The following is a 15,517-nucleotide window of genomic DNA, read 5'->3' on the forward strand; positions in this document are numbered from 1 at the left end:
AGAAAGATGATAGATGAAGTAAAAAAAAAAAAAAAAAAAAAAAAGAAAGGATTAAGAACAGTATACTCTACTATCTGCCACTTTTAGGCAAATCCACATATCCTATTGCTACTCTTTGAATACTAACTGTATTTTTTAACTATTTGCAAATATGTGTTTCTACTTCTCTAGATCCCTCCTTCAACCAAATCTGTCACACACAGACCTGCTTGTAAGGCAGTACTACTAACAGGAGTCAGAGGTTTAAAAGAAGCAGGAACCTATCTGTGCATCCCTGCTAGAAGAATATTTCTGCTTATGCAATATCTACATATACAAATGGGTCTATAGTGTAAATATTTAGCTCAACTACTTTTTCCACGGTGTATGAGTAACAAATGCAGTAGCCATCCACTGCAATTCATCATTAACAGAAGAAAGTTAAGTTTTTACAACATGAAATTTTGCAAAAAACTTCCAGTGTTCCGGCATAGTTACCTGTGAAAAAGCAGCAGGATCCAATATCCATAAAACAGCTTTGGAAAGTATGTATGAAAACATGTTTCTTATCTAATGTCTGGTGTTTTTTTTGGTAGAAAAACTTGGCCAGACTATGCAGGTTGGGCCTTTAATCAAGACCTTGCCGTTATGCTTTATGAAGAATACATCCTAGAGCTCAGTACTGACTGAGAAGAAAAACACCTACCTACAGGAATCAGCTTAAGAAACAGGTTTTTTCAGTGCCTAGATTTTCTGTAAAGCCAAGCCACATATGACTGCATTCAGTTCATGAAGAAGAAAGCCACATACTGATTTTGCATAACTGCAAATTATTTCAGTTTTATTAGACATAAAGCAGCTCTGAGTTGCAAAAAAAAAAAAAAAAAAAAAAAAGGAACAGACTGTTACCTGACTGAACATGCATTAGTTCTTTCAACAGTCTAGGTATTTCAGAATATTCTGCAGTATTCTACTAGCCAAGGACTACCTGGGTCACTGAAATGATAACCTATTTATAACTCTGTAACGTTGCCAATGGGAAGAGGATACAAGGCAAGAATGAAAGGCAGTGCAAAAAGCAAAAGGGGTCTCTTTCTCTCCCTGTCATACCTCCTTCTCTACTACATCTCCGGGCTATTAAGTAAGGACTAATCACTAGTTTATGTCATATATTCAGGCTAGCACAGGCAGCAGGAACAGAGTGGTAGGGCACAAAACTGTTTTTTACTGCAGTGAAGCTGGAAAATCACTGAGCCATAATTTCTGCGTGACATTGTGCCTGAATCTCAAAAATCTCTGGTGACCATTTCTAGTGAAATGTACCTCAGTACTGCCAATTCTTGCAAGCCCCTGCTCAAATATGCCTATAAATACACTAGCAAATGGAAAAGCCAGTAACATCAGGAATTCTTTTCACACAGCCTTTGACATCATAGTGTTTTACTGATGCAGTGTTCCCAGGGACCTCAACAATCTCAAAATTTGAAAAGTTCCACTACTTTCTTCTCATTCTTCACTTTGACGACCAACATATCGGATGTATCGACTTCAAAACAGGAATGATTTCATTGTCTCAATTCATAAAGAAGGCATTACCTAACCAGCACTATACATGTTAATTACATAACTCTGGTCATAATAAAACACAAAAAGCTGTATAAATTCCAGAAATGGTCAACAGAACTCTGACTTTACATTCTGTGTGAAAAACGTCATGCAGAAAAAAGAGTCTGTTCTAGCAGACTACAAGAAAAGGATATTGGAAAAATGATATAACAGCATAAGTCAAGGCAAAAAAAAAAAAAAAAAAAAAATCTGAATCTTGAAGGTGCCTTCCATCACAAATAAAATACAGCACAAGGGATTCTTAGAAAAAAAAAGGAGGGGGAGGGGTTGGAGAGGGAGGAGGAGAGAATGGGTGCTTTAGGGAGAAACAGAAGAAGAAAAAAACACCTTCCTTTTTCATTAAAGAAAGTGGAAAAAGATTATTTACCTCCAAAGTGTTAAATTAAACTTGCTGCAAAATTGATCAGACCTCTCTAGACTCGGAAATACCCTACGGCAATTATTGATCAAGAGTGTGCTACAGACCGTGTTTATGCACCATACAAAAAAGGAGGGGGGGAGGAAAACTAAAGTGTGTTTAAAACATATTTAACTTCAAAATGCTCTCAGCTGTTGAGCTAATGATTGTATGAGTTGTTGCAAGAATGTATTTGAAGATAAATTATCTTCAGGCAAACATACCTGGCTAGATTGAATGCATCATCGATCAAGCCTGCTCGATTACTGACAGAGATAACCTATGAGGAGCAACCAGAAAAATGGAACCATTTAGGGTGATGAAATAGTGAACGTTCACATATAAAAGCAGATTTTAGGGCTGGAGAAGAGGAACTTACCTCATGGTTCCTTGCTAGTTGATTAATTAGCAGCCTCCAATTCCTAACATCATAATTAACTCTAAAGTAGCCGGTCTGGTTGATGTTCCCCAGCAACCAACTTGCCTCTTCCAAAGCAGGAATTCTGTGGTGTTCTGGAAACAAAGAACAAAATAGGAATTGACTTGGTTTTGAATTTAAAAAAATCTAAAAACGTATTTGTTAAATTCTTTCTGCAGAAAGGTAGTAAAATTGATTCAAAGACTAACAAAAGCAGTGGGGTTAATTAATATTTCTCTTTATCTCTTTCATGTAGAGATACCAGCTGAGGCTTCTACTGAGACCTTTTATCCACAAAGAACTCCAAGAGTCTTCTTCCAGTTAATAGCATTTATACAAGAAGTGCCCGTTTAAGTCTGGTACCCTGACGCTGGCGCTGCTACAGCAGCTTTATAGAAGTACAATTCTATTATTCAATGGATTTGCTTTAGAGAGAAGACTCAACCTGTGATTCAAAATAAATAAATAAATAAATAATCTTAAGTGTTTCTGCATGTAGTCAATAAAGCTTCTGTTATTGGATTTTAAATTAAAGTATTTCCAGTTATAGAGTTCCAAGCTACTAACCACTGAGAAGCTCTTCTCTAGAACTATACCAATTAACCTTGTATCAACTAACCCATTCTTCCTCTTTCCCCTCTTTTTAAGTAAGCACTTATGGGCTGAAAGTATGAATTTATTCCATTACTTGTACAAGCTAGAAGTCAGCCAGTCCATCACTACTCACAAAAGTAGGGATTCCAACAACAAAATACCCGGAACCACATGTTTTTTTCACTATGGGAAGAATCATCATAGAATGAAGCATCAGGCTTCTATGTCTCTTGAATAATCCTTCAATTTAGCAAATTATTCTGACGTAACTGATTATGAGAAAGAGCTCTCTAAAAATTCAGCAATTTTTTTTCTACTATAATAAAACCAGTGTTTATGTTCTTGACGAAAGGAATGCTTTCCTCATGTACTTTAAAAATAAAAAAGAAATATGCCAAATTTGTTTTAAATGTAATTCCGACAGGAAATTGTTTTGTATGCTTGAATTCTTTGAAAGTAACAAATGGAAAAAAACAAGTTAACAATATGGTCTTAACAATTCACATACACCATCTAGTTCCTAGACTTACTAGAGAAATGGATTTGTTTACAGCCTTTCTTGTAAAAAAGTAATTTCTGAGGAAATAATAGATGACTAGAACTATAGATAAAAGTTATGCTTCTCCCTTGACTAAATATCTCTAGCAAACACAGAAATAACTGCAGTCTTAAGGTGCAAAGAATACAAAAAGCAGTGAGATACAATCCTAAAAACACCTAATTATATGTTTATCTTTAAATTCATGGAGCTGCTTTATGCACATGAATTCAGATAAAAAGCTGAAGGATTAGAAAAGAAAGTCATCTCCTCACCTAGGTAGTTCTGACATCATTAAAATCTCTTAAAAATACCCTTCTTAGAAATATTAAGCCTAAAATAACTCAGTTGTTGGCTATTCGATTACTTTTTTACTGTTCTTTTAGGGTTTGTCTAATTGACTTCCAACAACTCAGTCTAATTATGCAAATGATTGAGAAAAAAAAACATACAGACCACTGTATTAGTTATCTTTGATTAAGTACCCACACGTCCTTTATATGCAGAAATAGGACTATGTGAGGAAAAAAAAGAAAGAAAGAAAAAACAAACAAACAAACAAACAAAATTAAGTCCTACAACTCTGCATGATTCCTAGCCTTGAAAAAGGTAAGCAAAGTGTTAGGTGGAGAGACATAGGTAGTTAAAACTGAAAGGTATGAGGCAATCAAACTGTATGAGGACCTAGACCAGCTCATTAAGGAGATATGCCAGGCTCTGGCTAAACTCAGCCTTCTGGAAGTACAAGGGCACCTACATCCCATCCAAATTGCATAAAGATGTCTCTCCAGCTCAGAATTTACAGTCTGTAGCCATGCAGACTCCTGATTTCCAGCATTACCACAACTTTAACAATTCCCACAACTTTAACAATTTTAACACCGAACTTCCTTCCTTCCACAGAGGTTTGTTAAACAGTGCTTCTCAGTCCTAAGCAACTTCTAATAGACTGTTCTACTGAGGTTGTTTCTCTGTTTAAATAGTTTTTTCACTGGCCCTGAAAGCAGAATCACCTGTTGCTCATGTCCAGCCTACACAGAGAAGACTTAAGTCTGATTCCTGTGTACATTCAATTATCTTATTCAAAGAAAAACATGTGTAGACATACTGTAAAAAATTGTAACAACTTACACCATAGTGCTAAAAGCACTTTTCTTAGAAGGGCTTGAGTTCAAATACCTGCTGTAAAACAGGGAGAGGAGAAAGAATTTGAATCTAGATCTACTCTATCCTATTTAATTTACTCAGTGTGGTGCTGTGAATACAGCCTGTCACTGCTAAATCTCAGCTATACACTGAATCAATTTCTTGGATTTCTTAAACGCAACAGAAAAAATACCCACTTCTGTAGCTAAGAGAGGCTGTGGAGGGAAACAACAACTTTTAGAATTTCCCTGGGTGTTCAGGAGTTTTGTGGGGTCAGAAAGAGACTGCTTGTACACAGTAGAACCTGCTGTGTTAATGTAGCACTGCTTTCTGCTCATGTTTTTTCTTCTGCAAACTAGTTCTTAAATGCCACCATAGCTGAATGTAGCTACTTATATCAGATTAATCGTTGTACCTCTATGACAAATAAAAACTTATCAAATGTGTTATGAACACACATTAAAAATATCTGGGGGAAAAAAAAAATACATTAAATAGAAATTTTCACGATCAGGTCTAATAAAAGAAAAAAGTACACATAACTTTTTCTTATTTGACTATTTGTATTTTTTTTGATCTCTACAGTGAGGAAATTACTTATGCTTTAATACAGTACCGGATGATACTTGCCAGTCAAATATGAAAACTTTAAAATAGCCTATCTTATAAATAACAGCTGTGGAACTCCTCCACTACATACTGCTTTAAGAGAGAGCAGTATCATTTCAAAGCCTGATGGCACTACTGCTGTTTTGGTCAGTTTAAATCCAACCATAACCCCGTGCTATTATTTTTCAATAAGACCATTCATGTGTTGACCTTCTCCTGAAATACAGGACAGGAATCATTCATGCCTTTCCAGCTCATATAAGCAGGTGGTTATTTTAAGGGACTGTTGGATGCATGTGCTCCACGTAGTTCCCTATAATTTACTGGAATTTGATGTTTGAGTCTGTCGATCCTCATGCCTTCTTATAAAAGAAATTATTTCTCTTGGTGATTATAGCTCTGAAAATTTCTATACACCTGTGCAATTTCTCTACTTATCACAAACACATTTATTAGTTTCCCATTTAAAGTATTATAGTTAGGAAAAAGGTAGTCATTCAGTGTCAAACCCTATATTAAACCATTCATGACTTTCTAAACAACAACAAAAATTTAATTTGCGAAGAAATCTACCTTTGATGGTTTTAGTTCACCTTTTAAAATTCACTCTAAAATATATACACAGTTGCATTTCAAGATCAAAGGGATTTTTTTTAATCTTCTTCCATCAGAAAGTGTTTTTCCATGGTCATGTTTTACCTGGATACCTCAGAAAATAACACTGCTCTGAAACTTCCAGTTTTGCTGCGTAAGTATAGAAGACATTTAGGAGGAAATGGTTAATTTCTACAACACTTGTTTTGAACTTAAAAAAAAAAAAACAGTCAGGGTCTGATTCTCATTTTCTCTGCTCTAGAAGTGTGAGACAATCCTCCAGCTGGTGCTAACTGCAAGTGGCTTGAAGTTCAAGCTCTCACAGCTCTCCTGCAACTTCCACTCCATCAAAACCTGCAGGAATGATGGAAGCTTGCTCCTCCACACAGCAGCATGACCACCTTGCAAGGCAGGTCTGGGTGAAGGGCAGCCCTCTGCAAGAACCTATTCCAGTGCTGACAAAAGCGTGGGCTACAGACAGTTCTACTACCACTTCAAGTGTTCAGACTCACAGTTGTTATTTTCGTTTAACTTTTCATTTTATACAACCCCAAGCACACTGAGAAATTGGTTTATGCTGGTGGTAGAACTGACTCCATTTTCCTGTAAAAATAACTGCACGAGACTAACACAATTTCATGCCAAGAGCAGCAAGAGAAAATTTCCTGACCAAGAAAATGTTCCATGAGGAATTTCATCACAGTCACATTCTTTTGTAAAAAGATACTGGTTTTAGCTAAATACTACAAAACTTTTTCCAATATCTTCTCATACAGGGAGACAGCAAACCAGAAGGAAAAATTATTTCCATCTCACGTGCCCTAGCTCCATGTTGAAAAAATATTTTGGTATTGTGAACACTAGAGTAAATTTATCATATCAGCAAATATGATCATGTTCTGTTACACTTAGTCTTTCCTCAGAGTATCCTTCCATTCCTCAGCATTCCTATATGATGGAACAGCTAACATCTAAGGTGATATTACACAAGTGTAAGCAGCATTTTCCTGTTAGGATTTTTGCTCAGCTGTTGGGATAAAAGGAGTAATTTTGCCTCACCCTATCAAAATTGTGCCAGAACTGTAGATCTTGTATCCCTGCTCCTCATCGTGGCTGGCTAAAGTTATAAAACAGGACCCTTTAATTTCTTTTACATCATGTCACTTCCCTTCCTCCCATTTTTGAAAGATAAAAAAAGGGAGTGTGGAAATAATGCAGGTCAAATTCAGCAGCTGTCCAACTCTCAGCATAAAATAAATAAAGAAATGAATAAAGTATTATTTTTACAATATTACCCTATGGACAATCATCAACCCCCTTGGAAGCAGCTTGTCTTCTTTGTAGCTCCATGGAGGAAAACCAGACTAAGGGGCTTACAGCTAAAACAGAGATTATCTAGTTGCAGGTAGCATGATATAGTAAATCGAGTCTTGCTGATCAGAAGGCAATTGTCCTGCTGAATTTTCTTTTCCCCGTCTTCTGGCAATCCTGCGCAGATACTAAGAGGAGTCTGAATGATCCACTTTACCAGAGGCAGAGAGTTCCATCAGAAGCGTACTTCTCCGGGACAAAACAAATCAGTCAAGGTAGAGGAGGTGAGGATGGAAATGACAGTAAGGAAGATTGTAAAACTGCTTCAGTCAGTTCAGCAGCATCTTCTGGGTCATATTTCTTACCTGGAGTCTGAGTGCCAGCACACTCATGACCAGGGAACAGCAAGTATGCCTTATTCCACAGCTTTGCTCACCTATTTGAAATGGATGGCAGCTAAACATCTTCACCTGACATTAAGGCCACTGTCTATCCTTCTCCTGGATTTGTAGAAACATGATGGATTATTAGAAATGTCTAGAAACTGTGCTTCCATACTTAGTACTCTTAGACAACAGCAGTTACCAGCTTCTCTGCAGTCACCAACTTCTCTGCAGAAGCCTTGCAAAGAAGTCTTGTAGGGGTGGACTAAGATCAAAGCAGATCCTTGACTTTTTACCTGCTATTGGTTTGATGCTGATCCAAAACATTGGGGACATTGTGTTCATTCATCATTACAGAGACCATAAAAGAGGCCATTTATTTAGAAGTTCCTGCCAACACAAATCAGTCCTGGAAACTGCCCTTTCCAGTCTCACAGTTCCTTTCGGATCTCCCCGAAACTAACATACAAGCTGCAGAAATCTTCAGGAGTATCACAAAAACATCTACAGCAGCCCCGATACATAACAGCATACATAATGAATCAAATATTAAGCAAATCTTGGGCTTTTCCTACTGATTTTTGTATGCTGAGGAATTATCCAAGTGAGTTAGACAACAATAAACAGAAGCAAGAGAACATTCTTGATGTTCATAAGTATATAGTCTCATTTTAATGAGACGAGTGATTGAGAAAGTAATGAGGAATAACAAAGATAATGACAATAGATCACAGTGGCATTGATTCTCTACACAGGAAACTCATTATTCAGAAAGGTTCCTCTTCAATTTCTACATAACAGTAACCCCAAAATCATTGCTCACACTGGCCATCATTAATTTGCTGATTTTTTTAAGGCATTCCGATAGGTGTAGCAGATCTTAAAAGGGTGGGTAGTGGTTTTATGTTCTTGTTCCTCCACAATGCTCTGCAAGTAAAAGGCAATGAGGAAGCAACTGTGCAGATAATAGTGATATACTGAACTTTCAAGGCAGGAGTGAGGGGAAGGAGGCATGCATGTACAACCTAATGAGATGAGATGAGTTGAGATCAACTCTTTCTGAAGTCAATGGGAATCTTTCTATTAACTTCAATGAGAGTTCAATCAAGCCCTAAAGGACAAGAGTGGAGCAGGTCATTAAGGCAGACTGTGAAAGCTCAAAGAGGTTTTCAAGTATTCCTGAGGTGTTAATATTAAAAAGTATGGCAATATCACCTCTGCAAAGTGAGACAGCATCTTAGTGTGCTCTGACTAGGGTATGTTTCCCAGGTATGAAAAGGACCCTGGTGCCAGGCACATTTTTAGATTTTTAGACCATCACAACATGGGAGCAGCATAAAACATCCTACATTCTGATGGGCTTCAAATGGTCAGGATGAAGGAACAGGTACCTTCAAGCACTAGAAAGTCCATTTACTCAGATTTCCAGTGATCTTATACCAATCATTTCTGCTTCTGCTGTTTGCTAAGCTCTATCAAACTATTACCTTTTGGTAACTTATAAAAGAGAAAAAAATGGAAAAACACAGACACACACAAGTTTGCCTCATTCCTCTCTCCAGTTAAATTTCTGTCGGGGGGAATCTCTACACCCCTTAAATTTTACAAGAAGGGGTCACTTCTCCTGCTACAGCCCATGTGTCAAGGGGATGCATGGCACTTTCTTTTCCCATCCTTATACTCATTCTATTTAAGTCTTCATATTTTTTCCTCATCCACTTCAATTCCAGTCCAAAACTGTCAGCTGATGTTGCATGAACTGCTAAGGAAATAGAGAAATATTTCATGAAATTTCTATGTTAGGATTCCTTTTTTTTTTTTTTTTTTTTTTTTTTTTTTTTTAAAGAAAGAACAAGAAAAGAAAGAAAAAACACTGGTATCCAGCCCTGGCTGTTCTTATATATATTATAGCTCTTATGATCATGTAAGAATTGAGAAGGGAGAGAATAAGTGGTAAGCAGAATAATAAAATTTCAAAGTCCGGTATCTGGTTATCTAATAGGGATAACAAATATTTTGACAGATAAATATAAAAACTTTTAAATAGCAGTAAACATTTCTTAGCCCTGGTTTAGATTGTGGATTGGAATTACAAAATGCCAGAATTATAAATAATTTGCATTTACTAAGTCATACTCATCAGATGCTTTGCTACAAAAATATTACGTTTAACTATTATAAATCAATAAATTGAATTACATTCATCAATAATTTGATATAAGTTGCTAAATACAAAGCATTTAGCACTTAGGAACACATTTCTATGTAAAAGCTTTTCATTATACTGTAATGTCTGTGATAATTATAAATCTTCTTGCTTGCTGCTTATCCTTCATTCCTCCTCCCTCCCTTCCCGGCTCTTCCTTTTGTAATTCATTTCAAGTAGCTAACACTGGGTGCAGAGCAGCTAAACAATTATCTAGGATCAATTCCAAAGAAACAGTTGAGGAAAACACAAGTATGCTTTATGAGATTCCACTGGGAGGAAAGTTTATTTTTACCTGATTTGTTAGACACCCATATAATTGCCTCTGATGAGATGTGGCTCGTATTTCCTACTGCAATTGTTAATGGAATCTGCCACAAGTAGCTGCAAGACAAAGGAGGGGGAATCTAAGAACAAAAATACTGAACTGATTCTTCTCACAGCAATCAGGGATCATGTCAAAGAAATCAAAACACAATTTCATTAGCAGCATAAAGATGTGGATTCTAACAAGTTATTTTGATTTTGAAATGCATTTGCTATTAGCAGTAAAACAATGAAAAACATTCATCTAAAAAAAAAAAAAAAGATTTTTTACATTTTTCACACACTATCATCATATGAGGACTTTTTGCAAGGTTTTCCTAATTTAACAAAATACTTCACAGAAGAGGAAAATGATTTCCCACAGAAAAAAGAGCATTCAGTATGTTTACTTAGGAAGACAGAAACTTCTGGTAAAACATGCTTTGATTTATAGGGACTTCAAAGTTTAAAAATAACACCTACTTGTAGGAACTTTTTAAAAAGCTATAACAGGCTTTCATAGCTGCTGGTTAATAAAACCAAAGTGAATGGGATGGATTCTCCGCTTCTTTGCAACATTTTTTATCAGTGATTTGTTCTGCAAACTGGACAAAACTTGCTAAATGTGGATTTGCAGATAAGCTAGCATAATCAGACCACAACTTTATTCTAGAGTATCACAAATTGTTTCTCATTTGGAATAAATGTTATAATTTTCCTAAGATTTTTACAACCTTTTTATCTCAACAAACAGAAATTGACTGTATGAAGTCAATCTTTTAGAGCAGATGGAAAGGAGGAACTCTTGTGTGCCTTCATCATTATCTGTACTCCTCAACTCCCCAGAATATCATTTCGCTAGCCGGTGAAAGAATAAACACAGGCCTGCCATCTCATTCTGCACACTGAGGGGAAGCACCCCATGATGGTACAGGCGTTCCCTTTGCCTGGGGAGCACATGTCCTTTAAGCAAGGCAGCATGGCAAGAGAAGGGTCCCAGCTCATATATCACCGTATACGATCACTTAGATACCAAATAAGTATACCATTTTAGACTGACTTAATCAAAATGGTACAAGGATGTGTGGGGGCAAGTTCATGACAGCTACATTAGCTTCTCCCTTGTCAGTACACAGCATTGCAGAACAAGCCTATGATACCCAAAAAATTAGGTTTGATCACTTCTGCTTATTCAGAAGCCTGCTCTAGTGAACTGTGAACAATACCACATGTGCCATAACCAGAGTCAGAGTACGTTGGCATGCAAGGGTTGTGCCTGGGAGCACATCTGTCATTTGACACTGTAAAACACACATCATGCAACACGCACCCCAGAACACTCTCTGTGCAGATTCAGAAACAGTAGACTACTACAGCAATTTCTGTTCTCTCACAGATTTCATCAATAAGACAAGTATTATTTGCCTGTATTACTTCAAAGGCCAGATCCAACAAATACTTCCACACATGGGCAATTCTGCATGCTCAATGTACATGCCTTGAGAGCAGCCCTGCTCTGGGAGGTTTGGCTGCCAAAGCTCAGGGTCAGTGTGATGTCCCAGCCTGGCCTCATCACTGTGGACTTGCCTGGGGATCCAGACTCTGGGCTGAGCCTGGCTGCCACCCCTGGGCCTGTGCTGCTGCCACGCAGGGTCCTGTCAAAGAGCCCTTTGCAAACAGCCACTCCTCGCTGCACCCTGATACCCAACTCCTCAAGCACAGGCTTTTGCAGCACACAAAACTGGACCATACATGCTGAGAAACAGTTTTCCATGCAGCAGTGATTCAGCAGGGAGGGGGAGATATTTGGAAAACTGCACAGCTGAAAGAGCTATGAGTGACATTGGAAAGAAAACATGGCATTTATTGCCATATGGGAGAAGAAAAAAGTCCCATGTGATTTTGGGTTGTCTGAATACTGGTATCATGACACACTAGGAAAATTAATAGATACACTGATGCACCAAAGACATACTTCAGATAAGCACATGCTCTGGCAGACACTTTTTGAATAATTAAGCTGTGGCATCTGAAGAGTCTACTGCCTTCTTATTCCTTGTACTGGAGGTTACCACCTTTCACAGCACCACCAGCAGAAAAGATGTCCACTGATATATTTGCTTCTCCAGTTCTCATTCAGGGGTCCTCACATAAAGTTAGCTTCATTGTTACCCCAACTAATATCCTGGACTGTGAGCTAGACTAATGAGGTGAAAACACTTATTCTGCTCTGCTACTCCTGTTACAGTGGCAATAACTTCAGGGTTCAACAAGTGAGGGCTGTCAGGAGATGCTGCAAATTGATGCACCAGAGAATATTCACCACTCTCTTAAGTAGCTTATACTTTACTAGACACCAACCAGTATAAGAAGAGTCTGCCCAAAAATACTTCTAGGCAATATACCATCTTTAAAAGCACATTTAATTCTAAACAGTCAGCTCTCCAAAATGAAAAAGACAGATGATGATTGAGAAAAATGTGGCAAAATTAAGCACAAAGCTAGTACATATTTGAAAGGAACTTTGGTTTATGAAAAAAATGGAAAAACTGTATTGGCATGGTATTTTTATGACTCTTGAGATGGACTCCTACTGAAAAATTTATACTACAAAATAAAAGGTACTGAGTTGCCTACTTTGCTGATTTAAACACATATAAACATATACAGATACATGTGTATGATCATATGGACACATCATTTTGAGAAGGGACTTCATAAAATGATGGATTTTATACACTGCAATCTCTGTATGGAAAAGAATATTGTATTACCTCATATTAATATGTCACTTCCAGTTAAAGTAAATCCCATGGAAATAAGATCCTTATCTGAAAAGTGATTTTGCTACAGAACAGGAGTCACACAAACCACACATCCTCAGAAAACATGTATGATTTTGTTAGGAAGATTAGTATTTAACCTTCATAACATTTGAGACCTGCTAATGTTCCTGGCATTCTCCAGAACTTCCACATTTCATCTTGGTTATTGCTTTACCAGATGAACCACAGGTTTCCTTTCAATAGACCTCTCCAAAAATCCATTTTTCCTACTTTTAGTGTTGTTCTCTGCAAGTTTACCTGTTTTCACCTTCCATCATCTTCATTCCCAGTGAAACTTCTAAAGCTGTTGCTTTTTTTTATTTATATGTGGCAGAGACATATCTGGCTCACCTGCTGAGCCCTTTTGTTAGGATGAATTCTATACACCATCTCTGAATGATCTTCATGGACTATGTTCTCCAGACATGACTAGGAAGAAGCAAGCCTTTTTGCATATTTCTATTTGCATTCTTCTACTTCTGTTTGCACTCTTCTACTACTAAGATGAAAGAGAGAAGCAGCCCACTTGCCTTTTCTCCTCCTGCTTTGTCTGGAAGCAGTAAACATCTTTTGATTATTCTTTTACATTCTGGAAGTACCACCAGGGTGCTCTCTGTGTGTGTCTGGCCAGGGGAAAAAAACAATCTTCCATCTGGCTATCTGCTGCCTGATCTGACAAACCAATTCCAGTGAAGAGATTCCTAGTCTTAAGGCAGTGGGATTGGAAGAAACCATGTGGACCTCCTACACTAAAAAGTATGTCTGCAAGAACTGAATACCTGTTAAGGCAGCACACTCAGCCCCTGGGTGTAATGTAAATAAGAAACTGCATCCAATCCACCTGAGATGCTGCACAGCCTCAGAGGCATCAGCATATTATGTCCCTCTGGATACAAACTTGACCACCTTAACAGGGAACACATGACAGACCACCTAAATTCTGAGAAGTTCAGGACTTCTTCAGGAAATTAAGGATTAATTCCCTCTGAGGATGAGGAGGGGGACAGTTAAAATTGGAATAGATACGGTAAATACAAACTGTGTTTACATAATACTGTTCAGTCATAGACGAAGAGATGTAGGAGAGGAGGATGCTGTTGAAAGGTAGTATAAAGGTTGACGTAGGATAACATCCAGAATTAAACAGAATGTATTACTGCCTTTTGTATTTTTGGTAGCATCGTATCAATGCATAATACCAAAATGTGCTAGTATTTCCATTCAGCAAACAGAATAATTCAGAGTGACTTGTTTGATATAGTAATCCAATCTTGTAGCTGCCAAGGTGCGTGTAATACCAGAAGCTAGCTAATTATGCTCTGCTCAGATTACACAGATTTTTTTTTTTTTTTTTGTCTTGGGCCTTACTTGATGACTACATAGACAATATTGAGGTACTTTATCTCACTCGGAAAATGATCGTATTTGTGACCATCTGTGATGAACAGTTATGTTGTAGAAACTCTGTATTTTCAGTCGAACAATTAATTTCCTTCTTTGTAAAGAGCTATGAAAAGTCAAAAAAGGGCAGTGTTTTTCTGCTGATGAAACAAAGATCTCAGGTCGTTAAAGAAGAAAAGGCAAGTTTTCTGGAGCTCCATATTTTGTACACCTCTTCAACTACTTATTCACATTAATGAAGATTTTTGCTGGGATGTAAGCCGATACATTTTCAATATTCATCTTCCTAGTAACAGGCTTCCATGAACTGCCTGTAGTGAACAATGCATTTTTGCAGTGGCATTTCCCCTGGCTCCTCTGGACTCAAAGCTAACCAAGGAAGTTCAGCTGCTCCTAGTCATTGCTCACAGAACAATGAAGAAATCTGCTCAATATTTAGAATATACAAGTAATATGATCACTTCATGTAAAGTGACAGAACTTTGTATGTGGCTAAAATACTTCAGTAGAATTTAACTAACCTGCTTTTTGAATGGAAGAGGAAGTGAACAACCACATCCCTCTCTCCTCGAGCTTTTACAGATCTCTATTGTATTTCCCTAAAGCCATCTCTTTTTCTGAGTTTAAGACTCTCAGTCTACTCTGCTGTTCTATATATAGCACCTATACTTAATCATTTTTGTTGACTGCCTCCTTATTTTTTATGCCTATTACACTCTTTTCCAGTTTAGAAAGCCAGACCTGCCCTCAGTGTTTTGAAGGCAGGTCTACTACGGATTCTATCAGCGTGGTGTAATTCTTGTCTCCTTTATGCTACTTATACACCTATTTCCTAGTAATTACTACTGTTCTATTTACTTGCTCGATGGTGCCTACCACAACTTCCAGATTTCCTTCCTGAGGGAGAATAGTTTCTTCAGAACCCATCATTAAGCATCAAAGTTAGGACTGTTTTCCCCATGTGCATCATTTCTACATTTACCAACATTAAGTTTGATCTGTCATTTTATCATTGTCAGCCAGCATTGAGGGATATTTCTTTAATCTTGATAATTAGCTTTACTTTTTGCTAGCCTTGCATACCTCGTATTACCAGAAAATTGTCATCTTATTCTTCCATGCCCTTTATCAGATCAGTGAATAGTACCAACTTCAACACAGGGTTCTCAATAATTTAGTATTAT

The 15,517-nt window shown here is 37.4% G+C and overlaps 1 protein-coding gene across 1 annotated transcript in view; it reads right to left on the reverse strand.

Annotated features, from left to right (window-relative positions):
- The window catches only part of TRHDE (thyrotropin releasing hormone degrading enzyme), a 205,050-nt gene that overhangs the window by 41,291 nt on the left and 148,242 nt on the right, over positions 1-15,517 (reverse strand). Inside the window, exons 10-12 of the mRNA XM_084514641.1 lie at positions 10,097-10,185; positions 2,382-2,515; positions 2,227-2,282 (exon numbers count right to left, since the gene is read on the reverse strand). Of these exons, the coding sequence (XP_084370767.1) occupies positions 2,227-2,282; positions 2,382-2,515; positions 10,097-10,185 (279 nt within the window). The remainder of the gene's footprint in view (positions 1-2,226; positions 2,283-2,381; positions 2,516-10,096; positions 10,186-15,517) is intronic.

This window comes from Aythya ferina, assembly GCF_964211825.1.
Source record: "Aythya ferina genome assembly, chromosome: 1".
In the NCBI taxonomy this organism is placed as follows: domain Eukaryota; kingdom Metazoa; phylum Chordata; class Aves; order Anseriformes; family Anatidae; genus Aythya; species Aythya ferina.